We start from the raw sequence: 22984 nt of genomic DNA, 5'->3' as shown, positions 1-22984 counted from the left end.
CAGTAATGATCCGCCTAGCGGTTGAGAGACATGAGCAGTATGATAGGGATATCAACGTTTATTGAGATGGTGGTGAACGTTGTTACGAGTCCCCAAACCTAATCTTTCCATCTTTCTAAGAATCGCCTCATTTGTGCGTCGTGCAAATGTGGTGCGGGAGAGGCCTGTACAGGATCCCGTTAGCTCAATCTTCGAGGTCACATCACAGTTGAGAGGACATCTGCCAGGGCAAGCAACAACTCAAACATACAGTATTCTCGATACTGGCCACGGAGTATGTCACAGAGGCGGAGAGGGTGACCTGAACGGTTGCTGGGGGGAGATAGGTTGTGGCGATGGTATATGCGCTTGCTGGAAACTGGGGAGTCGGCACTTTGGCTGGAATTGTGCTTGCAGGCTTCTTGGCCATTGGCGCATATCTGGTAGGCCCGGTCTGCAACTGATATGGGACTGTAAAAGCCTCTTCTACTTGTCTCTTTCGTAGTTCATGATGTCTGGACATTTCACAATCCGAAAGTGCAGAGTTGTTAATTGTGGGAGGCAAGCTGTGCAAGACGGATGTTGAGACAGGACTGGTCATATTAGTGATAGTGAACTGTCCAGAAACATTAATGACGGAGGCACCCGCGCCCCAAGAGACCGTTTTTAAAAAGCTGTCAGTGATTCCAGAGTTAGCGATGGGCTGCTCATTATGACTTGATGGTATGGTGTGGCACAGCAGATGCACACTGCCATATTCCCCTTACTATGTATTTGCACCATTGTCCCTTATGCTGCGGTCGAGCGTGAAGGATAGTGAGTTACCCCTCGCAAAGAGGTTACCTCTCGAAAGCAGAGCTACATCTTCCTGCAGCATCCGCAATGGTCAGTAGGCTTCCGATAGATACATAAACTATATGTAGGGACAGGAGCCCCACATAAGTGCCCGCTACCTGCCCGCCGGCGCAGAGATAGAGATCATAGTATAGGAGGTCAGAGATCAGGGGATGCCTGCCTGATTCCCTCCACTGGGCCGTAAGAACGTCCCCGATTCGTAGGATGGCACCGGGTTGTGGAATCATAAACTCCACATCCGCGAGTGCTTGTGGAAACAACGCAGCGAGAAGGAACAATATTAGGTGCCTGATCATCATATTGTGAGAAAAGAGAGAGAGAGAGAGATTGGAAACAAACACAAGAAGAGATTTTTCTCAGTTTCTCAGAGGCAGATGATGCTGCGAGTTCACTTGTGGCATTTACTTGCAAGACAGAGAGATTAAACAAACAGAATAAACTGATGAGCTGAGAAATCAACGCCCTTGTGTTGCCCCTGCAATCGACGGCATGCTGGCCCTCTCCATAGCATTTGCACCTGGCTGGCAGCAAGGGACGCGGCCCCGAAAGGAAACAGTGCACGTAGCGGGATCATGGCCGTCAGGTATTAACATCCTATTAGTACTCTGCATGATTAGACTTCATATACTAACCCCATTCCTTATGAACTTTTCAATGAAGGTGGTATAATAATACCTCTTAGATACTGATAGGTAACTGCCTGGTCGTCACTCCTTCCCCAGGAAAACCACTAAGCTTACCTCCATCCAGCCTTGATCTTGCTACGTACCTTACTGCTAGGGTAGGTACATTAGAGACTATGGAACGGTGGTTGAAAACTGAGCCTTTCGGTTGAAGGCGGTTTTAGCGTCGGTTGTGAAAGGCCCACTCCAGTCGAGTTAATCTTATCCATCTAGCTACGTATGTTCCAATGGCTCACTCGTACTCTCCGCCCTGCTCCTCCTCTTCCTGCTCTCAACCACTGCACTCCTCCTTTGTCACGGCGCTAATCATCTTATCATCTTGCTGAACGGCCTAGAAAGACCTCTATCTCGCGGGCGCATCCAATCAGAATGCGTTCGCACGGGGACTGGGTTTCATTAGAAGGCATAGCTACTAGCTTGCTCGACGGCAGCCCTATCGCGATTGCTATTACGGTCTTCATCGCGTTCGGACTGCCCGTCCTATTGCATCTTCTCTTTTACCGAACGGTTGCATCTCCGCCGTCTAGCAATTTCTTGCTCTTGGGCCCTAATGGAGCTGGGAAGACCGCTCTCTTGACTCTGGTCTGACTTCCCTTAAAGGCTCTTTCTCTCGCTCTCCCACGTATAGCTGACACACTCCGCATGAGTAACAGCTCGAAGCAAAGTCGTCTCCTGCTCGTACAGATATTCGAGTCACTCATACGTCCCAAACATCTACTGCAGCTACCATCAGCCTTCCCGCCTCGGTGCCGACCGCATCAAATCGCTACAGATCGGTGAATGATACTTCGTTGAAGGATATTGCCAAGAACCCGGTCAAATATCGGTTGATGGACACTCCTGGCCATGGAAAACTCCGTGAATCCCAAGCTATCTCGCAGTTGCTCTCCATGTCGGCCTCAAAGGATGCCAAGTCGAAGTTGCGTGGTGTCTTGTACATGGTGGACACTGCAGTACTTGCCAATCCCGAAACCCTACGGGATACAGCCAATTACTTGTACGATGTGCTCTTGATCCTTCAGAGACGTGCTTTGAGTAGGGGAAAGAAAGCAGCATCTGAAGTTCCTGTGCTTGTGGCTGCCAACAAACAAGACCTCTTCACCGCCCTACCGCCTGGATCCGTGCGGGAGAAATTGGAGGATGAGATTAGTAAACTCCGGAACTCTCGCAGCAAAAATCTTCTGGATGCTAGTGTTGACGCTGGCATTGCCGATGACGAAGACGATATTCTAGGCAGCAGCAACCCCCATGATAGATTCTCGTTCCAGTTTTTGAAAGACGAAGTTGGTATAGTAGTAGACATTGTCGGAGGAGCAGTCATGGGCGATGAAGAGAGCAATCTTGGATCTGGTGTGCGCAAATGGGAGGAATGGATAGGTCAATGCCTGTAAGGTATACGCTCATGGCTGACGGAGTGCGAGGTCTATCATTGCCGGCGAGATCTCGTCAACCCCAGAAGTCACATGAGCCAATGGGCATACTTGCCAATATACTGGGCAAAGAGATGGGAAGAACAGAGCAATGAAGGAACTACCTCAGTGATCATATGTGTATGCTTTGGTGAAGGGATTGTAGACTAACTCGGAGCAAGCATCATCCTTAACACACCTCATATATTGTGTGACTTAAGGATTGGCTCATAGAGTATGGTGGATTTAAACAAGCCTACTTCACGACACAAGGGATACAACACCTCAGTGGCAACAAGGATCTAGGCATATTCTGGTTTTGCTTGGCTAATGGTGGCTAGACTACACCTTAATCAGCAGAGGATCATCTGCGGAAACAAGCTTGCAATCAGGACTGGTGACGGTTAGTTATTCCTGACTCAAACATCATCTCAACGTTGTTGGCCCTGGAACGATGTTCAAAACCCTGGGTTTCTTAGTCAGAAAACATTCAAGATTGACAGTGTTATCATGATCACAAATAAGAGTATCCAGCTGTAGCGTGCAAGCTGCAGTACTTGAGGGCTTTACAGCAACGATTGGTGCCAGGTTATCTAAAACAGGTACTAGCTGTACGATCCGACTACTTTCAAGATTCGATTCAATCCCACTGAGATGGCGGTAGATTTCACTAATAGTCAACTTGCCAGAAAAGATTTGCCGTCACTGAAACAGTCTTCTCATTAAAAAATTGTGCTGAGCGGCCAGATTTCTCTGTGTGTGAGTTGAACCGGCAGTTTATCAATCTAAAATGCCATCGCAACAAAGAGTGCACATTATAGTGCCAGCATTGTAAGGCTCTTTAAGAGCTCTACCAAGTTGCATCCCGTAGAAGAAAATTGCAACAACTGGCAATCGCTGATGTGGTTAATTGTAGTTCTGACTCTGGCGATAATGCCAACCTTATACAACCCAATAGCATGTGAAATCAAATCTAGAAAAGAGAATAAAAACAGTCATGTTCGTTTCTCAACCTGAAACTATCTCCATATACTCCACCATATACTCCACAACACCCCGTTCTTCATTAAGGATATAACAGCGTAGCGGCCGATGGTGCTGGCAGGCCCGGGCTTATTAGCAAAAAGGAGGACGTAGCCCAGACGGAATCGCGCCCAAAACAGACAGTATGCGAGAAGACTGTTTCTATTGAGACTCTGAGGCGCCATCCTCGTTGTGACGAAGCATCCAGCTTAACAGGTCAACTTTCGTGGCAACTGCGACTGGCTTCATCGCTCCGTTCTCGCCTCTCTCGGTGACAACGGCTGCACTGTTCCATTCCAGAAATCGGTTTAACACACTGAGGGGCGTTTCCATGGTGATCTCAACAAATTTCCGATTCTTGATCTGAGATGTCTGTTGGGCGTCCTGGGGCTTCGACATGCCCATATCTCTGGGATCCGTGACGACTTCAGGTATTTTGCTGAAGTCAAACATGACATCCGCCACAGGGCTCTTGCCTGTAGCACGTCCGTGGGTAAGCCGACTCAGAATGTTGCCCAAGGTGAGAAGCCCAACAAGCTTCTTCCCAGAGGCTGCCAAAACAGGAAGTTGATCGAAGCCTCTGTCACGCATCATCTCAATGGCGGTTTCGCATGGAATGTTCGACCGAACCGTGGTAATCGGTTTGAGTCTCAGAGCTTTGACCTTTGAGCCGGAAAATGCATCTTGTTGTCCTTGAGGCTTCAGCGTTGGAGACAAAGATGCTGGGGCAGTGGCGGGAGCTGTCAATAGCCCGTTCGCAGCAAGCCAGTCATCATCCGCAAACTATAATCAATTAGAACAATGGCCACCTTATATAGTTGTATGAGAAACAGTAAAATACCTTGGTAAGGTAGCTTCTGATGCTGTCCGGTAAGACTACAACTACCACATCATCCTTGCCGAATCTCTGGTCTTTGGCGGCCTGAACCAAAGCCGCAATGGCACTACCACTACTTCCGCCAACAAGAAGCCCTTCCTCTGCAATTAGGCGACGAGCGTACTGGAAAGACTCCTTATCAGCAGTTTTGTACCACTTATCAACGAGTTTCTGATCCAGGACTTCGGGAATAAAGTCGTAGCCAATTCCTTCCACTTTGTAGGGCTCATTAATATGCTCCTGATTCAATGTAGCAGGGAGAGCCAAGATCGAACCATGAGGGTCAGCAGCTATGACCTGAACACTGGGATTATGCTTTTTTAAGCCACGAGCTAGACCGGTGATAGTTCCGCCAGTTCCTGCACCGGCAACGATAGCCGTGATCTGTCCTTGCGTCTGGGTCCAGATTTCCTCAGCTGTCCCTAGCTCATGTGCCAACGGATTGTTCACGTTGCCATATTGATCCAATATATGCGCGTTTGGAAGCTCCTTCTCAAGGCGCTTCGCCACACCGATGTGAGATTCGGGAGAGTCGAAAGCAGCTTCGTTGGGTGTACGAATGATGGTGGCATTCAAGGCTCGCAGTACAGCGACCTTTTCAGCAGACATCTTTTCGGGGAGAGTGATGATTGTCTTGTAGCCTTATACAAAACGCAGCAGAAGGGTTAGACATCGGCAACCTGAGACTTGGGGTCAAATGATCCGAGCAAGACGACTCGACTCACCTTTGACAGCGGCGACAAGAGCAAGACCAATGCCACTAAAAAGCAAATGTTAATTCAGCTCATGCTTTCCGGAGAGACAAGCGTAGCGAAGGCCTGAGGTTACGTACGTGTTTCCACTAGTAGGCTCAATTAAAGTATCACCGGGCTTGATGCGCCCCGACCGCTCCGCTTCTTCAATCATGCGCAAGGCAATCCTGTCCTTCACGCTTCCCCCTGCGTTGAAAAATTCCAATTTCGCATACACCGTAGCCTCGATGCCCAAGCTGCGCGGTATTCTATTCAGCCGTACTAGAGGCGTATTACCAATGTGTTGAGTGATGGTCTCGAGGGCCACCGGAGGGACGGCGGGAGCGGTTATAGACGACATAGCTGATGATTGAGGGAGGAAAGCGCCGACTGCGGATAATGCGAGAGGGGAACGGTAAGAGATTATTGAGGGATAAAGATTGAGAAGCAACCGAAGTTATAAAGTAGATGGAATTTTGTACCCTGGGATAAGTGTAAACACACACAAAGACAAAAAGACGGAGAATGCGAAAAGTAGTAAAAACGAGGGGAATGGGAAGGAATAACTACTGAGGCAATGAGAAAATCTGGATAAAAATCTCGTAATCTCTTCCCCCTCCTCCCATCGTCCGACGGTAGCCGTAGCCGTCGGCTGGGCTGGGACAATGCTCTCAGACATTCATTTCCAGCTCAACTTATTATGGAGAAGAGCACTTCAGAACCTGGAGCCTGCGCTCAGCTAATTTCTTCGAGGTCAGCTCAGGCTTATCATGGGTTGTTTTAACACGATGAGTACGGAGTACTCGATGCTCATTACTCCGTACTTAACTACATGTTCTGTACCCCGTACTATGTACGGAGTATATACTGTATTGTTCGGATACGGGATGAGTCTGGGCACCTGCTACAGACTCCCTGCTGCTGTGGCTGTGTTCATCTTGGCGGCGGGCACCGCTGGGTTACAGTACAAGTGTACTGTACCTTGCAAGGTGCCTTTACTCCAACCAAGTTTGAGTATGCTTAAAGGGCCGCTTTAAGGTTAACCTGTTCGGCTGCAATACTTTAGCAATGCTCTCGGGCAAAAAAAAAAGAAAGAAAAAGAAAAAAAAAGGGTCAATGATCACGGCTATTCATGAAACTCTCATCGGCGCCTAACTAACCTGATTAACTTGTGTAGGCACGATTAATTAACTAACATTACAGGGTATTTGAAATTTGGTTCGGCTACTCAGCTGGTGCTGACTGTCTGAGCTCGATTTAGAAGGCTGGACTCCATGCTACAGGAGTGACTTAGTTAACTTATGTTACTACTAGTTATGAAGTAAGTCACTCCGTACTGTACAGTACTATCCAGCCGCGTGGGACCAGGCTAGAACTAGACTTCATACGGAGTACTATGTGCGATCGACCTTTCGCCAGCTGCCAACACATTTGCCAAGATCCTTGACCTGGAGGTCTCAAATCTTCATTTCCTTTATATATATATGCGCGGGCTTCTAGCCCATCATGCCTCAGTCTCGACGATTACCTGCATATCTTCTTTGAGGATTACTTCCCTCTTTGCCTCCTCTTTACCTCCTCTTTACCTCGGCTTCTGATGTCCATGATCATGTCATCTCTTGTTTGTCAGTAATAAGACGTGCGAGCCTAGTTCTTCGACCCCCCACCCTTTTACCATAACCCAGAACAGAAAATTTCAGCAAGCGGTTGGTGAATCTCGATCAAGGGCGTTTGTGTGCACAGCCCTCACGATTTACGCGTTTTACAGCAACATGAGCCAGCGTTTGCAATCCGGGCGACAGGAAGGTCTTCAAGGTGCCCTCGGGGTCTTATCGCCAGATCCTATGCACGTGGCTGACGGGTCGCAAGATAATACAGTGCTTCCCACGCATAATAAACAAGCCCGTAAACGACACCATGGATTGTTTCGCATCGATACTGCGGGAGAAAGCGGCCGAACTGGTATTCACCCCGTTCACTTCCTGCGGGTCTGTTTGCGAAGCACGTGTACCTTGTCCATGCTGGTCAACGTGCTCTGGCCATTTGTCCCAGCTGCTATCGCCATCCATTTTGCACGGCCAGACTTACATGTTTGGGTGTTTGCTCTCAATTATATAGCTATGGTACCCTCCGCTAATCTACTCGGGTTTGCGGGGGGGGAGCTTGCGAAGAAGCTGCCCAAAGTGTTTGGCGTCCTTCTGGAGACAACGCTAAGCTCTGTGGTGGAAATTGTTCTCTTCATGGTTCTGATTCATAACGATAGAAACGGCGACCTCATCCCAGTCATTCAGGCTGCGATTCTGGGTTCCGTGCTGGCAAATCTCTTACTCTGCTTGGGTCTTTGTTTCTTTTTTGGTGGTATTACACGGGAGGAGCAGTCATTTCATGAAGCCGTGAGTGAAGTAGGATCCGGGCTGTTACTGGTAGCAGGCTTCGGTCTGTTGATTCCCAGTGCCTTCTACTCCGCTTTGAGTAGCAGTTCAACACATACACAGATTACACCAGCACAACTAAACCAGTCTACCTTGATCATCAGTCGAGCCACCGCCGTGATCCTCCTGGTCGCGTTCCTGATGTAGGTGGATGCCTGCAATAGCACTTATTTCTGTAGCATCATGCTAACCGGTTCAGGTATCTATTCTACAATCTTCACAGTCACCACAGCATTTTTGACGAAGTCCTCGAGTTCGACGAGCATCAGGATGAGGACAGGGAAAAGGAATTGAAGCGTGCAAAGCTCACTCTAGTCGAATGCTTCATCGCTATTGCGACATCCCTCGCTTGTGTCTGTATGTCAGCAGTCTTCTTGGTAGAAGAAATCGAGCATATTGTCGATAGAGGGGTGTCCGACAATTTCGTTGGCCTTATCCTTGTGCCTTTGGTCGAAAAGGCGGCAGAGCATTTAACTGCAATTGATGAAGCTTGGTAAGTGAATCTTTTGGATGGCCCCCGACCACGTACTGCAGCAGCTTTTCGTTTGCCGGTCTCTGCTGACTATCTGTCCAGGGATAATCAGATCAACTTCGCTCTCTTCCACTGCCTGGGGCCATCTATTCAGACGGCTCTGCTGAATGCGCCTTTGGCAGTGATCGTTGGGTGGGGTCTAGGGAAAGACTTGGGCCTGAACTTCGAGATCTTCATGATTGTTCTGGTAGTGTTGTCTATTCTGGTTGTCGGAAATTTCCTCCGTGACGGTAAATCAAATTACCTTGAAGGGGGTCTGTGTGTTTTGGTATACGTGATTATAGCCGTGAGCACATGGTATTACCCCCAGATTGAGCCGCAAGGTGGGTCAGATGCATGATTGGTGTAGCTATTGAGAGGGCGTTTCGTGTTATGTCCATACTGGAGGTGAAGGTCGATTGCAGCAGAACTTATTCGACATCAACTTTGTGCAAGTAAGTTCCTTTACTAGATGGTATCTCTTGAGGGAAAGTTTATTCCTAGGTGTAATTTTCAGTAACGATTTCGAAATCCGTTCTTGGTTTTCTTTTTTCATCTGGCTTGTACGTAGCCACTTCTTTTACAGCAGGTAGTATGTTGTATGTTGGATGGTGGGGAAGAATGGGAATTTGCTTGGCCACCCTCAAAATGATGTGCCGAGGCCGAGGCTTCCCATTGTTGACCGATGCTTCCTATTTCTAGGCCGTGTGCGGCTGACTTGCAGAGCCAGCGTACCGATGTTCGACCCAGTCAATCCAATGGAGTCAACACCTCTTGTCATCAATGCTTTCAGGGAGCGCAATCTCCCGATCGATCGAAATAAGGTCTTGTCAGTCTTCAGTAATGCGGCAGGCGCTGCAGCTCATGCCAAGTGGGTGACGGAGCATATCACCAGCGAGTTACTATTGTCACAAGAAGAGTTTACATTGTACCCACCACGCCCTGCGTACATGACCAAAATCTACCTTTGATTAACTAACCCCTGCTTCTTCTTGAGCCTGCAGACATTCTGCTCTCGAGAAATCGAATGTCCTGACCAAACTACTCAATAATCGAAGTACGCGCACAACTCGGCCAATTCTCGAAGAAGAACTTCAGCAAGCGATCGATTCACTTAACGCTTCAACGACCGCAATTCTACGGCAGAAGAAGATATTCTCTTCAATATGCGAAACTATGAACAGACAGCTTCATCAGAAGGAAAAAAGAGAGCTCGGGTTCAAGAGGGATGCAGAAAGATTACGTTTGAAGACTCTATCCGGGAGGCAGACTGCTACAGCCGTAGTAAGTCACTTGAGGGGTGAATCGAAATCCGGAGCTACTTGCTTATAGTCTGTTCAGTTTCTTGAAACCTCTCTTGAGCTGGAACTCGACGTCAAATCGGAATTGGAGAAGGTAGCAACAGAAGGGAGAGAATTACTCTCTTCTCTGACTACTCGATTGAAGGACGATGAAAAAACCCTCGCACACCTTGAAAGAGTTGCCCACGGGCTTGAGTATGTTGGGAACGATGTTTCTATTTCCAGACAGGCTACGGATCTGGGTGTACATCATGCTCAGTATGTCGCAGGAGAGATACGGCACCGTCTTGACCGCCTATACTTGGAAACTGTACAGAAGGTCCATGGGGTGATGCAGGACAAGACAACACACGCAGACTCTGATGTATCGGAAGCCCTCGAAGAAGAGCTGGGGTCATTGTACTCTGAGATTGGCATCCTCGCAGAATTGTCTACTAGACAGCAACTTGTCGATCCCATACATCGCGAAATGCAATCGCACCACGGTGCGCTATGTGCATCCTCGAATCAGAAACTGCACCTTGTAGGTCACTCGTCGAAAAATTTGGCGCAATTGCTGATTATCTTTGCAGCTCGGAGGCATTCTTTCGCAGATGGTATTGACAACGAGAGAGTGTACCAAAGGATTACAGGAGCAGGATTCGTTTTGCGGGACACTTGAAGCCTTTACTGCTGCATATAAGACTGAAATAGGCGAGCTGCTTCTGGTCTCATCTGCTCCAAAGCTGAGGACGTTGAAGACCCAAGTCGCACTGGCAGCGTCTCTAAATATTCCTTCAAGAAGCCATCGTGTCCCGCTCTCCGAGGTCCAAGCTCTCGCAGGTCTGATACGCAGAATGGGCTTAACCCTGGACAACCTATCACTCGAAGCAAGAGGTGGGCCCTTGAAATGTTTGCAGGAAAAGAGACGCAATCTCGTAGAGTCTTCAAAAGGCTATGGCTTGGCTGCAGATTCGCCACTGAAAGCGGCTTTGTTTCCTACCGATTCGGCAATCCAATTTCTTCTGCCTCGACTCCAAACCAGTTCGGGTTCCAAGGCGTCACTCCCCAATATTGACCATAAGCTCCTGATTTCTGAACTTGAAGCTGAACTAGAACGTATTCAGGAAAGGGTGAAGAGACTGAAGCCTGATATGCTTTCTGAACGCGATTCATGCCTGCAAAATTTCTTGAAGAGATGGGAAGGACAGGTATCTCATATCTAAGACATGAATATGATGCAAAATTTGATAAAGAACTTCGGTCTTGCACATGTACGAGTCTCAGTTAACTGTCCATGAGCGACTGAAGCTCCAAATTAGTATGACGGCTAGTGTCGCTCTCGTGGCTCTCTTCATAATCCCTGAGCTCGACAATCGATGAGCGAAAGAAAATGGAGACCCATGGATATCAAAATTATTTGCATCGCAGAGGATGTATAATTGTCGCACTACTCGATATCCCCTTTCTGCGGGTCCCGAGCCATCTGGGGTGAACTAAATATAAGATTAGACCATCCGTCCCTACGAGATGTCCGGCGATTGAAGTGGAAGGGGTTGGGTGCACGAAACCGGACGAACTAATGTCCGGTCCATTCTCATATTGAGCAAGTCTGCCAGATTCAGCATTTGTTTATGTTTTGGATGGATTGCCGCGCAAAGAGGACGCTTGATTCATATTTACTCGACTTCGATTTGGCTTTTCAAGCCGTCGTTGACTATTCCAATTACATGCAGGTACCGTGAAATGGCCCTTTCACCATAATCAATCAGAAGTTGACCGAGGCATCGACCGCGCCTGCAGCAGTTAACACATGTTCCTCAACGTTGCAACTGACTGGACGACTCGCCTTTTCCTTGACACAATCCCGTCATACCTCTCTTGCTTCTAAATATAATCTATACTTGGGTCAACAATCATTCAATGTGGTTCGACTAGTATATTTATTCGCTGGACTCAGTCATACCATGCCATCCCTATTAGAGAGGTTAATCTTCGCCTGTAGGTTCAAGGCCGCTCTACATACTACCACGCTTGTTTCTGCCTTTCTCTGCAGCACTTCACAATGAATCATCCAAGAAGTGAATGTGAAGTGGTTCAAATTCTACCTGCTGTTACAACCTTAGCAGAGATCTCCGATCGGTGTGTTCTACACGCTGGCACTGGGCACGACTCGAAGGCTTGGCTTGTAGCCGATGTTTTCCAAATCTCTCCGAGCACTGCGCTGAGGTTATTGTGCTCCAGCATCGAGGTTCTCTTGAAATCATCCTCGGAAGATCCACAATTATCTCAAATACACGCCGCGCCTCCCGGTGTTCGGACACCCGGTGACAACATCTCTAGTGGCGAGACCACGCCCATTAGAGCCTCCGAATTGCATTGCTTTCCAGCCAATGACGAAAAATTGGGGCACGACCTTGTTCAACAAAGCGTGCTTTCCAAGAGGTTTCTGTCGAAGCGGGTACCACCGATCACTCTGAAAGATTACCTTCTACGGCTTCACCAATATTGCCCCATGTCCACAGGCGTTTATCTGGCTACGAGCATGTATATCACCAGGATGGTTAATACTGAGAAAGTGATACAGGTAAATGGAAGGAATATGCACCGTCTAGTTCTTGCTGGGCTTCGAGTTGCAATGAAAACTTTGGAAGACCTAAGTTATCCACACAGCCGGGTTGCTAAGGTTGGCGGAGTGACCGAACGTGAGCTGTCGAAACTCGAAGTCAGTTTCTGTTTCTTGGCAGATTTCGATCTACGGGTTGATGCGCACATGTTATCCGAGCAGGCAAAGCTACTTCAGGCCGGGCTGGATCTTACTGGCGACAATTCCCCCGAAGCAGTTGAGGGCTTCTCATGCCAAGAGTGAGGGCATGTTGACTGCTTTCCTTGCTATGACCTACGCTGTGCTTGTCAGGAAAGAACGACGTACGTTTGCTCAGCATCTCGGAGGATGGTTTTGCATATCATTATTATTCTTTCTCTTTTTTTGTTTCTTTCTTTTTTTTGGAATTGATACCCAGTGATGATGGTTTATGATATTTCTTGACTGGTAACCTCCACCGACTGTTGGGTGCGACCTTCGATCGAAAAGCTCAGTGGGGATGAATAGTCAATTCTATTGGAGGCGATGGCATGGGAAAACAACAAAAACTTTACTTTGATCGCAACCTTGAATGCGGCTGCCTAGCCTGACCACAATTCGATTAACTGGTTGGCTAACTGTTTAGTTAGTCACTTAGTCGATTAAAATAGGTTACCTAGTTAGTAGGTAGTTAGTTAGTGATTTGCTTAGTCAAAAGCCGAGGACGGCAAGCAGAGAATCTTGGATAGCGACATCGTATATATGCTATTTGCAAACAGCGACATGTTATTTGAATTTTTACTGTCTCGTTAGATTAGTGTGGAAGCATTGACTTCGAATTTGCCCAATGTCGAGAACAATCTCGAGAAATTCACCATGTTCAACATAGTGCAGAGAACTCCCAAATGCTATCCAACCACTTAGAACCATAACTATTATTAATGAGTGGCTGAGTAACCACTCCGTACCTCAGCTAACTTAGCCATCGTCCCTATAGATGGCCCCAGGCCCCCAGGCCCCCAGGCAATTGGTCAGCCCAGCCCCCAGCCCAACCGCGCGCGCATCTTCCACCTTGTGACTCCGCCATACAACAAATAGAGGTGTTCTTTCCAGGCCCCGTTCGTCCGGTTGCTTTTTTCTCCATTATTGCTTCTGATATTCTTTCTGCATTATCATCGCCTTCAGAGGCAGCCATTGAGACTTGGAAGGCACGTTCGTGTTGTTGACCTCTTCTTTTCTCAATAAATCACCTGTGACTGGATCTCCGCTATGCGCCATTAGATGTGTCGAGAGTACTTTCCCAGCTAGTCAATCTCCAGAAACAACCTTACCCCCTCCGTTCCGCAAACTGTCCTGCCATTCTCTATCTTTCTCCGCCGTAATTCAAGGGCTGTTGCTTCATCTTGCAACTGCAGAAATCGTGTTGCATTCGAAATGGCGTCAGGGACTTCCTCGACTGGACCGCAGAATAACCGCGACTCTGCGGGACTGGGCCGTCCACCGTCCTTGCCCAGCGGCAAGAGCAGTACCTCCCCTCCAAAAGTGGCCCAGCATGAGGCGACCGTCGAACTTCAGAGTATGAAGACGGAGCGGAGCAATATAAAGGGTGCGATTCGACTCGGCGAGGACATTATGCAGATTGCTCGCATCGGAGAGATCTCAGTCATGCAGAAATTATTTGATGAGAAAAAATTCACAGCTGACTACAAGGATGAGGAAGGAATCACCCCATTACATGTATGTTCTATATTGCTCAAGAATGCGGCACAAATTCCATGTCGTGCAGTTCCTACTGCCTAGTCCTCATTGCGTCATAAATTGCTGACCGACACTGTGTCTTTTCACTTCAGTGGGCTGCTATAAACAATCAATATGCTATGTGCAAATTCCTTCTTGATTCCGGTGCCGATGTTAATGCCAAGGGGGGAGAATCAGTGGCTACTCCGGCTATGTGGGCAGCGCAACGTTGCCACTATTATATCGTACACCTCTTACTACAGCATGGCGCAGATCCTCTTCTTACCGATGTCCAAGGCTACAATATTCTACATCTTGCCACGATTGATGGAAATGCATTCCTGCTTGTGCTTCTTTTACACCAAGAAATCCCGGTGGATGTTCCCGACCAACAAGGCCACACAGGTCTAATGTGGGCGGCGTATAAAGGTTACCCTGCATGTGTGGATATCTACTTGCGTTGGGGTGCCAACGCCAATGCGGTTGATGATGGCGGTCTAACCCCTCTCCATTGGGCCTTGGTCAAGGGATCTCTTCCTTGCGTCCATAAGCTCATAGAGTATGGTGCAGATAGGTTCGCAAAAACCAGAGATGGTAAAACGCCAGCAACCGTAGCGAGTGAGATGAATACGACCCGGATATGGTATCGCGCTCTAGACGAATGTGGTCATGACTTCGACGGAAACACCAAAATCCTGCCTATGGGCCTGACGCCCTGGGTGCGGAGTAAGAACGCCATGTCGAGGTTCTTCTTCCTGTGGCCTTTCTTCATGATATTTGCAGCTATCTGGATTCTCAGCAATGTGGTTGTGTTTTTCGCTATCCCGCTCATGCTGCTTACGGTCTATGGTCTTCAATGGATGGCTCAAAAAGTCGCTAATCAAGGCCCTTCAGAGTATCGAATCCTCCAAAAGACGGTAAGCAAGCACCGATTGTGCCCCAATCCATGTCACGCAATAGCGCTGATTTTGAACTAAGCCTTACCTGTCTGGGGTCTTTGCAGGCTCTCTTTTCTGGGTTGGTTTCAGATATGCCTTCTACTTGCTACCTGGTCAGTAATTCTTATCTTCCATTCCCTCAGGCCGCCTCGTCTATCTCCAAGGCATGATCCGCGCATTGAGAGGGGTAAGGGATTATTCGAACTGACTAGCCCACGCTTAGCGACGTTTTCCTCATCACCGATTTCCAACATCTCCTTCACCGTATTCTTTTCTCTGACGGCATACTTCTATTTCTGTGCGATGACCGAAGATCCAGGTTTTGTTCCGAAGATGAGCAGCAGGAATCAGCAACGAGCCGTAGTCACCGAATTATTCGAGCAGTGGAAATTTGACGAGGAAAATTTCTGCGTCTTGTGTATGATTCGAAAGCCTTTGCGAAGCAAGCATTGTAAGCGTTGTGGGCGTTGCGTCGCAAAGCATGATCAGTGAGGTTCCCGCCAGTCGCTGTCAGAAAAGCGTCCACTAACCCCAATCAGTCATTGCCCATGGATCGACAACTGTGTTGGCGCGAACAATCTGCGGCACTTCGTCTCGTATATCATCTGCTTAGAAATCGGCATCATCTTGTTCTTGCGCCTGACATTCAATTGTAAGTTGTTCTTGGCTCATCTGAAGGGTAGCGCAAAGCGGAGCGTGCTCCTGCTGACGAAACTCAAGATATCAACGTTCTTCCAGCTCCAGCGAATCCACAGTGCAATGTCATAAATGATGCATTGTGTGATCTTGTACTCCGTGACACATTTACTCTAGTTCTCGATATCTGGGTGGTCATTCAGCTGGTCTGGATAACTATGCTCTGTGCCGTTCAGCTTGTCCAAATCTCCCGAAACCAGACGACTTACGAAAACATGAGGGGCCATTCGATTGACCGGAGTTATCCAAGCTCACGAGCATTTGCCTCGGCTGTGACGGCAGGTACGACATCGTTAGATGCAGCTGGCCTCTCTTCGGCCGGTCAAGGTCCCAATCCGGCTCTGGCGCAAAATGTTTCACATAGGCACCAACGGAATGGCTGCCTGCAACAATGGTCCTCTCTTTTGGGAGTTGATACATTCTTTGCAACAGCGCGGGACGGATTACGGGACGGCCCACGTACCGCCCGGCCAAAGAATCCCTTTTCCCGTGGCATTGTCACTAACTGTCAGGATTTCTGGTGCGACCCTGCTCCCTACTTCGGACGACGAGAGCCAGGTTCTGCCATGCTCGGCGGTGAAGTTGTCAATTACAACCGAATGTATGAGATTCCATTGCGAATGCACAGCGGCGGGGGCTACCGTAGCCTGGCCGACAATGACCTAGAGCAAAATGCTTAAATCATCTCTCTTCCTTCACGACTTCAGAGTCGTTGAATCAAGAACCTGAAACTATGACGGTCTCATGCTTGGGAGGTGAGATTGCAGATCAGCGTCGCGCGAATCCGTGCGGAACGGAGATGCATGGATTAACCTCTCATAGATGGCAATCGTTACCTGTTCTTGGCTCATCACTGTCTCAGTATATTATGCTTTGCATACTCGAATTATATTCTAGATGATAGCCACCGATGGCCTCGGCACATGAGGATTGTATGGATATTTGAAGTTGACACCTGCGCTTGAATCTGGTGAAACTGCGATTGATGGATCTCTCATAATCATACCTAGAACAGTGCCATGACGAAGGGTCAGAGCCACAAAAGGGGGGTTCAATTCCAGCGCAGAGACTGTAAAGAAAGCTGCAGAGAGCTCTCGGAGCCGAATAGGGACTGGGCGTATGTATGCCCAGTGTATAAGCACAAGTGGAAAATCGCAAACATTCGTTCATGTAATGTTCATAATTCCTTTGCCTGTACAGTATGATGTACTGGTATTTACATCATCAGTACAAGACGAAGTTACCAAGCATACCGCAGTAATATACCCAGGACCACGTACTATGTAGCAAATGATCCGATGTCGCAGATTTCAAAAACCCACAATCATGCTAAGATCTTATCTCGGCAGGCGCCATCGACTAGTAGTATGAGTAGTGTAGGAGGTACGTAGGTATATACCAAGGTAAGTATAGTTACATAGGTACATACATACAGGCTACACCACCATATCCTTTCATCCCTTGGAACCTTGTCGGCTGTCTCGTTCTTTCTGAATCTCTACTTCTCCTTTCCTCAAATGAGTAGAGTAGGTGAGAAACAAGTCAACCATGACTATTATTGCATGTAATCGCCGATAGAGTGTTTTGATGAGTATGTGGAGAATCTGCATGTGGATAGGTCTTTTCTGTAGTGTAATGTTACAGAGTGGCTGTAGTGCACCCCACAATCACACCTATGCATATCTACTGAGTATGTGGTTTCTATCGGCCTATATGTACTGGCTTGCTGAGATGGGTAGTGGGCACGGAAAGGCTTGGTGTCTTATAGCATGTGGGCTCGACCGCTGCGTCTGTACTAATCTGACTAGCCTGAGATCAATATTTTCCATTGGTTTGAAGGCGGCGGAGGAGAAGGAGAAGAGAGAAGGAAGAAGGGAGGGGCAAAGGGCCACTGATTGATTAGGGCACAAAGACAATTACATTACTCATTATGTATTTATTCCATGCAGTGTGTAAGACAGCCGAACCCTGCGATTTTGACTCAAAATGAAGAGTGGCGGTTTTGGCCGACGAGCGACACCGCTGATCACAGGCTTCTTGATACTATGTATAATGTACGCTACAGTACATATAGTACTGTACATATATACCTTCTAAGGTTATCAATGTGTACCAGGAACACGTGGGAATCTTCAAATAATAGCCTTCGAGCTAAGCTAGCTCTCTTGCTGCGAAGGGCACGCCCATGATTGCCGACATCTTCGTATGGAGACTATGGACCGGTAGTGAAAACGCCCGAGCAAGGATGGAATAATGAAGCGGAAGAATGACGCAGTATGAGTGAATGGAATGATAAAGGGTAACTGATTGGATTGATTCAATATAAAGCTATTCGTAGAAGGATTGTTTTTGAGGGAGGAGGAGAAGGAGAGAAGGGAGGGAAGTTGAAGAGGCCGTATAAGGCCACCGCCTGCCTTCCTGAGGAAGGAACCATGAAGGCCTCCTCCTCCTCTCCTGCCGCCACCAGTAGGTAAGGGACGGAACCGAGAGTTGGGAACACCTCCGACCGACCCCTCACTTGAGGTAACATAGCTAGTAAGAGAGGATCATGCAGCGTTGGCACAACGTGCAATACATACCAAACAACGACTGGGTCCAGACCGAAGCAGAGTCTGCAGATGTGGGTGGATGGATCAGGCCCTAGCGACAGGTTCGAGACATAATGCCCGTTTAGCGCTTACCTGCATGAATGCATGTACATACATGTATGTATTAATCCACCCGAGAAAGAATACTAATATTCATATACTGTACATAGTAGTATGCTCGGTACATTATACGGGAGAGGAGATAGGTTTGCCCAAGTCTATTGTTACCACTACGTACAGTATACTCATTGTCACGGCGAAGGAAACTCCCGGGAAAGAAAGAGGTCCTACAGACCTAGCTCAATGGAGACTACTTACTTGCTGGCCTATGGTCTGATTGATTGAGGCGCTATCCGAGCCGGGCAGTAAAAGCACTTGTTCTTTTTAATCCCTCGTCTTCTGTTAGGGCCTTGGTATTGTGGGCACCGCATGGGCTGGGAGTGGGGCGCCTGGGTTTTCATCAACCGTCAACCCTTCTCTCCCGATCCCCCTCAGAGAGTCACTGGCCTATGACCGATCGATCATAAATGGGCCAGCATTTGGATTCTGTTCAGGTGTGTACTGAGGCGACTACAATTCTATGTGAACTCCTTTCTTTTCCCCCTTCTTTTTTTTCTTTCTCATTGAAAAAAGCTCCAAGCAAAAGCTATCAGAATTCAGAAGCCAACAACGGGCCAGAAAGAGAAGGTGTGGGTCTTGGGGGACATGGTCTCATCTAATCAATCAGCGGAAATCAGTGAGTGGACCGCAATGCTCCCTCGCGTATACGGCTAGGTTGCTACTCCCGGTCCGTAGGTACGGTACGTACGGACACGGATAGTATGGAGGTATTTTGGGCCGGGCCTCTGTGAAGCAACCCCTTCCGTGTCCACGTCCCGCCAGTACAGATATACCAACATCAAAAAAAAGGACAAGCAGTGCTGAACGGTTAAGGAAATGATACTTACCCATCGAGTTTGAGGAGCACCCTTGGGCTGCAAGCTCCAGAACATGTGTGTATCCTTTGCACTGTAAGGTCTCAAAATCTCCCGGGCCGAACTGTGAGCGAATTACGGGTGTTGCAAGATGGCGCCATCTGATAACAGGAGAAAATTTTTATCTGATCAGATTATCGGGAGGATCCCGATATCCCCCCCCCCTCCTCCTTCCAATTAACCTTGGTAGAGGATGCGCCTCGGGTTCCGAATGGCGAGAACAGACGGACCACAGAGTGGTGTTAGATAACATATTTTGGAGTCTTTTCCCTTTCCCAACCCCTTCCAATTGTTGTTGTTGTTGTTGTTGTTTTTTTCGCTCCCCCTTCATGTTACCATTTTCTGCTTGTGCACCGTGACTAATTCATGACCTTGGTGTAGCTCATAAACTTATCCGATGTAGGCCAATCAGCTCCCGTCGCTTGACGTCAGCGGGCCTGTAACTTACAGTATCGTAAGGTACTAAGTACGAAGTTCCCCAATTATCGTCTCCACGCCGGCCTCAGACCCGTTGCTCTTCTTCTTCCCTCCCTTTACCCTCCCACCACCCACCCAAAGGCACATCATTTGAACTTTTCTTGATAACACAGTACATGGGACAGCTAATGACTTCAAATCATTGAAGTAGTGTCGTTCGGCAATTCTGTCCCTCGTTGGCTAACCTAGGGTATCATTGAGTTACATTCTATAGGTACAGCACAATGCCATGGCATTATTTTCTACGTCGCTCCAATTAGAAAGTATTGATTCGAGCAACAATGTATCTCATCTCAATCTCTATGTAATATGCTACGTACCTTGAGTTTCTCTGTATCAAAGTTGTATGTAAATGGTATACTTAACACGAGTAAACGATCATAACTGACAAATATATTGTTTACAGTCAAGGTATTTCCTGAAGCAAGCGTTTCTTTTTTCATCTCACCCGCCCCTCTATTTTTCTCCTCTTCTCTTCTGATCATTCAAGTATTATTCCCAGGCATCAGGAAGTTATGCCGACGAAACAGACCTGCGGATGCCCCCCTGAATCAGATTCCTGTATTACAGCATGGCGCGCAATCTGGTGGCCGGCACCGTCGCACCCGACAGCTGTTCACCAAAGATCGACTCCACCATCTCTCCGCCTCGAGCGGCCAAGACAGACAGAAGACTGTCGCTCAGGCCATGTGTCTTCTCATTGCAGCCCTGAAGCCAAATGCCTGCATGGGCGCTGACTTTGCTGGTGTCCATATCGACCCGATAATCCCGGCCAGGGGTCCACACTTCCTGCCCCGCCGGTCGCAGGTGCTGTACGTTCTTCAAAAGTTGCTCGTGTGCATTGCGGTTGTAACCCGTTGCCACCATGAGGGCATCCACCTCCAATGTCTCCTTGCCATCACCAACCAAGCTGTCCGCTCCATCCTTAGCGGCGCGAACGTGAATGCGCATCCGACTTTGGGGACCATGATGTTCAACTCGGGTGACTTTACGGCCAGGTAGAATGCGGTGTTGCCACTGTGACTCGTCAGGGTTCTGGATTCGCTGGGTATACATGTCGTCGAAAATCTGCTCGATGAGCTCAAGCCGGACGACACTGTAGTTAGTGGCCTTGTCGGCCTTGAGGGAACGCTGACGTTCATTCGCAGAAAGGTTGTAGAATTTATCGATTCTCTCGGGATTGAAGAGTTCATTGACGCTAAACATCTGAGTCAGTTCACAGGGCCATAAGGTTGAGGGAGGAGGTGATATGAGGTGATTGCGCTTACAATGGGGAGTCATCGCTGGGTCGCATGGCGGTATCCCGCATTATCAGGGTAGTCTTAGAGTTAGGATAACGCTTCTGAATATCGTGGAAGATTTCCGCAGCACTTTGGCCGCTTCCGAGAACGGCAACGTTGTAAGGTTTGCGCTCGTCGCTGAGTAGAGCGGGTAGATTGGTGCAGTACTGGGACGAATGCAGGATCCGGGGGTCTTGAGGAAGGCCTGGGGGCATCTTTGGACTGCCACCAAGCGCAACTACGACCTTCCGTGCCGTTCTGGAGGAAATCTCTCCGGTCTCGACATTGCGGGAACGAACAGTGAAATAGTCAACCACCGAGCCTGTCGGGTCGGTTTTGCCCGGAACCACATCAATCACCTCTTCTCCGTAGGAGACCACCTCGGAGAACCGTTGCGCACACCAGCGCATATAATCTTCGAACTCCAGGCGCGCTGGAGTGAACGTGCCCAGATTTGTGAAGTGAATCAACCGCTCCTTCTGGTGAAGGTAGTTGAGGAAGGTGAAACTGCTGCGGGGATCACGGAGGGTGGCCAGGTCCTTGATGAAAGAGATTTGCATTTTCGATCCGGGCAGCAACATGCCCGGATGCCAGGCGAACTGCTTCTGACGCTCCAGAAAGCAGACTCTAGGTTGCCAGCCGGAGCTGGAGGTGGACTTGTTCAAACAAGGATCCAGGGCATCGTTCAAGGCAATTGCGATTGCGAGCGATGCAGGACCGAACCCCACACAAAGCAAATCGTGTAGCTCGTCTTGGGGGCTTGCTCGGAGACGGGATGGCTCCCGCTGTTGCTTGACAGCCATGTCGCGGTGGCTCTGAAAGCTCACTTCAGGCTTCCGGACGATAGACTCCATTGGTATTAGCTATGCTAGGCAAGATGTGGCAAAAGGGAGTAGCTGGCGAGAAAGGTCTGTGTCCCAAGATCAGGATGGGAATGGGAGCATAAAACACCGTGGGCGGGCTTTGGAGAGAGCAGAAGATAGTGTTTGGGGAGAGGTAGGGAGAGAGTAGAGAGGGAGAGAGAGAGAGAGAAAGAGAGGGAGGAAATTGCGGTAGGTTACGGGCGAGGGGTCGTAGGTAGTTATATGCACCGGTGGATTAATCGATGGGGGCAATGGAGAGAATGGATGGAGTCAGGCGCGCCGAAAATGGAATCCAAGATAATCGAAGCGGATAAATTATGACTGCCCATATGGGGCAGGAAAAAACAATAAAACCGATCTGATAATCTACGAATGAAAAAATCGGTGGAAGTTAAATACCGAATACGTACTGTAGGTCCACAGACGGACGGTGGTGGTTTCCTGGGGAGCCCAAGATGGATAAGATTATTTTTTTGAAGCGACGGATCCTGCTTAAGGCTATGAAACTTTTTAGTTTTTGCAGGTCGGAATCCCGAGTGGTTCGATCAATTCTTTCTTTTCCTTCCTTTCCTCTCCCTCTCTCCCTTTCCTTTTCCTTTCCTTTCTTCTTTTTCTTTTTCTTTTGTTTTTGTTTAAGGTTCCTTCTAATTTATGTTAATTTCGGTGTCTGTAGACGCAGTTGTATCTAACGCAACGTTCTCTCGACTTTGAATATAATTTACCTCATCTCTCCTGCTTGCTTTTTCAGCACACCAGCATAATTCGGCTGGCCATGCTTTGACAGCGGGCCAGGAATAGCATAGTGAATGAATGGATGGGTGGACACACGGTCCCACTGGCCCAAGAAACGTGGTAAGAGCAAGGTACGTACTTACTACCGTACTGACTGTACTTGAGTATCAAAACTACAGAATGATACACCAAAGGGGAGGGAGGAGTGGGTGAAGAGTCCGACCCGAGTGTGCCCCGCAGTCCGTTCGGTGTAGAATCCTGGAAGTGGAAAGTGGAAAGTGGAAAGTGTGATGGACGCTTAGATTAGATCCGCAGTCGCCCGATGTCGGAAAATT

The 22984-nt window shown here is 48.4% G+C and overlaps 8 protein-coding genes across 8 annotated transcripts; 5 read left to right on the top strand and 3 right to left on the bottom strand.

The window, feature by feature from the left end:
• Window positions 1-98: 98 nt before the first annotated feature.
• BO95DRAFT_353149 (putative beta-1,6-glucan biosynthesis protein (Knh1)) lies at window positions 99-1061 on the bottom strand (the record flags this gene model as incomplete). Its single annotated transcript, XM_025582170.1, has 4 exons — window positions 99-164; window positions 251-653; window positions 747-847; window positions 918-1061. The coding sequence occupies 4 exons, from the start codon at window positions 1059-1061 to the stop codon at window positions 99-101; spliced, it is 714 nt and encodes a 237-aa protein (XP_025446675.1).
• Window positions 1062-1608: 547 nt separating this feature from the next.
• BO95DRAFT_223747 (signal recognition particle receptor subunit beta) lies at window positions 1609-3235 on the top strand. Its single transcript, XM_025581216.1, has 4 exons — window positions 1609-1615; window positions 1672-1734; window positions 1853-2099; window positions 2171-3235. Exons 3-4 carry the CDS (start codon window positions 1887-1889, stop codon window positions 2906-2908), a joined length of 951 nt encoding a protein of 316 aa, XP_025446674.1. The 5' UTR covers window positions 1609-1615; window positions 1672-1734; window positions 1853-1886; the 3' UTR covers window positions 2909-3235.
• Window positions 3236-3648: 413 nt separating this feature from the next.
• BO95DRAFT_438901 (cystathionine beta-synthase CYS4) lies at window positions 3649-6363 on the bottom strand. Its single transcript, XM_025585612.1, has 4 exons — window positions 5659-6363; window positions 5552-5586; window positions 4791-5467; window positions 3649-4732 (listed from the first exon to the last, which is right to left on the bottom strand). Exons 1-4 carry the CDS (start codon window positions 5916-5918, stop codon window positions 4112-4114), a joined length of 1593 nt encoding a protein of 530 aa, XP_025446673.1. The 5' UTR covers window positions 5919-6363; the 3' UTR covers window positions 3649-4111.
• A 961-nt stretch (window positions 6364-7324) lies between these two features.
• BO95DRAFT_438900 (hydrogen/calcium exchanger domain-containing protein) lies at window positions 7325-9035 on the top strand. The gene is made up of 4 exons (XM_025585611.1): window positions 7325-7372; window positions 7427-8132; window positions 8189-8482; window positions 8564-9035. The coding sequence occupies exons 1-4, from the start codon at window positions 7330-7332 to the stop codon at window positions 8859-8861; spliced, it is 1341 nt and encodes a 446-aa protein (XP_025446672.1). The 5' UTR covers window positions 7325-7329; the 3' UTR covers window positions 8862-9035.
• Window positions 9036-9258: 223 nt separating this feature from the next.
• Window positions 9259-11134, top strand: BO95DRAFT_405211 (uncharacterized protein; the record flags this gene model as incomplete). The annotated part of the gene is made up of 4 exons (XM_025583990.1): window positions 9259-9428; window positions 9505-9784; window positions 9842-10324; window positions 10374-11134. 4 exons carry the CDS (start codon window positions 9259-9261, stop codon window positions 11004-11006), a joined length of 1566 nt encoding a protein of 521 aa, XP_025446671.1. The 3' UTR covers window positions 11007-11134.
• A 711-nt stretch (window positions 11135-11845) lies between these two features.
• On the top strand, window positions 11846-12649 carry BO95DRAFT_449877 (putative cyclin-dependent protein kinase complex component; the record flags this gene model as incomplete). Its single annotated transcript, XM_025587974.1, has 2 exons — window positions 11846-11875; window positions 11960-12649. 2 exons carry the CDS (start codon window positions 11846-11848, stop codon window positions 12647-12649), a joined length of 720 nt encoding a protein of 239 aa, XP_025446670.1.
• Window positions 12650-14993: 2344 nt separating this feature from the next.
• Window positions 14994-16906, top strand: BO95DRAFT_511122 (DHHC family palmitoyltransferase). The gene is made up of 6 exons (XM_025591407.1): window positions 14994-15018; window positions 15080-15152; window positions 15263-15527; window positions 15579-15691; window positions 15760-16490; window positions 16558-16906. The coding sequence occupies exons 3-5, from the start codon at window positions 15343-15345 to the stop codon at window positions 16413-16415; spliced, it is 954 nt and encodes a 317-aa protein (XP_025446669.1). The 5' UTR covers window positions 14994-15018; window positions 15080-15152; window positions 15263-15342; the 3' UTR covers window positions 16416-16490; window positions 16558-16906.
• Window positions 16907-20122: 3216 nt separating this feature from the next.
• BO95DRAFT_380789 (lysine N(6)-hydroxylase/L-ornithine N(5)-oxygenase family protein) lies at window positions 20123-22302 on the bottom strand. The gene is made up of 2 exons (XM_025583351.1): window positions 21043-22302; window positions 20123-20972 (listed from the first exon to the last, which is right to left on the bottom strand). The coding sequence occupies exons 1-2, from the start codon at window positions 21906-21908 to the stop codon at window positions 20339-20341; spliced, it is 1500 nt and encodes a 499-aa protein (XP_025446668.1). The 5' UTR covers window positions 21909-22302; the 3' UTR covers window positions 20123-20338.
• Window positions 22303-22984: the final 682 nt, after the last annotated feature.

This window comes from Aspergillus brunneoviolaceus (genome assembly GCF_003184695.1).
Source record: "Aspergillus brunneoviolaceus CBS 621.78 unplaced genomic scaffold BO95scaffold_6, whole genome shotgun sequence".
Lineage (NCBI taxonomy): Eukaryota > Fungi > Ascomycota > Eurotiomycetes > Eurotiales > Aspergillaceae > Aspergillus > Aspergillus brunneoviolaceus.
This window is presented reverse-complemented; position numbering and strand designations above follow the sequence as displayed.

Bases quoted from the DNA above. Each gene is read 5' to 3' on its own strand.
- BO95DRAFT_223747 (XM_025581216.1), top strand. From the start codon at position 1,887: ATGCGTTCGCACGGGGACTGGGTTTCATTAGAAGGCATAGCTACTAGC. The intron at 2,100-2,170 runs GTCTGACTTCCC...CATGAGTAACAG, and splicing joins AGACCGCTCTCTTGACTCTG to CTCGAAGCAAAGTCGTCTCC.
- BO95DRAFT_438901 (XM_025585612.1), bottom strand. From the start codon at position 5,918: ATGTCGTCTATAACCGCTCCCGCCGTCCCTCCGGTGGCCCTCGAGACC. The intron at 5,587-5,658 runs GTACGTAACCTC...TTTGCTTTTTAG, and splicing joins GAGCCTACTAGTGGAAACAC to TGGCATTGGTCTTGCTCTTG. The intron at 4,733-4,790 runs GTATTTTACTGT...AATTGATTATAG, and splicing joins TCAGAAGCTACCTTACCAAG to TTTGCGGATGATGACTGGCT.
- BO95DRAFT_438900 (XM_025585611.1), top strand. From the start codon at position 7,330: ATGAGCCAGCGTTTGCAATCCGGGCGACAGGAAGGTCTTCAAG. The intron at 8,133-8,188 runs GTAGGTGGATGC...TAACCGGTTCAG, and splicing joins CTCCTGGTCGCGTTCCTGAT to GTATCTATTCTACAATCTTC. The intron at 8,483-8,563 runs GTAAGTGAATCT...CTATCTGTCCAG, and splicing joins ACTGCAATTGATGAAGCTTG to GGATAATCAGATCAACTTCG.
- BO95DRAFT_511122 (XM_025591407.1), top strand. From the start codon at position 15,343: ATGACCGAAGATCCAGGTTTTGTTCCGAAGATGAGCAGCAGGAATCAG. The intron at 15,528-15,578 runs GTGAGGTTCCCG...AACCCCAATCAG, and splicing joins TGCGTCGCAAAGCATGATCA to TCATTGCCCATGGATCGACA. The intron at 15,692-15,759 runs GTAAGTTGTTCT...ACGAAACTCAAG, and splicing joins CTTGCGCCTGACATTCAATT to ATATCAACGTTCTTCCAGCT.
- BO95DRAFT_380789 (XM_025583351.1), bottom strand. From the start codon at position 21,908: ATGGAGTCTATCGTCCGGAAGCCTGAAGTGAGCTTTCAGAGCCACCGC. The intron at 20,973-21,042 runs GTAAGCGCAATC...TCAGATGTTTAG, and splicing joins CCCAGCGATGACTCCCCATT to CGTCAATGAACTCTTCAATC.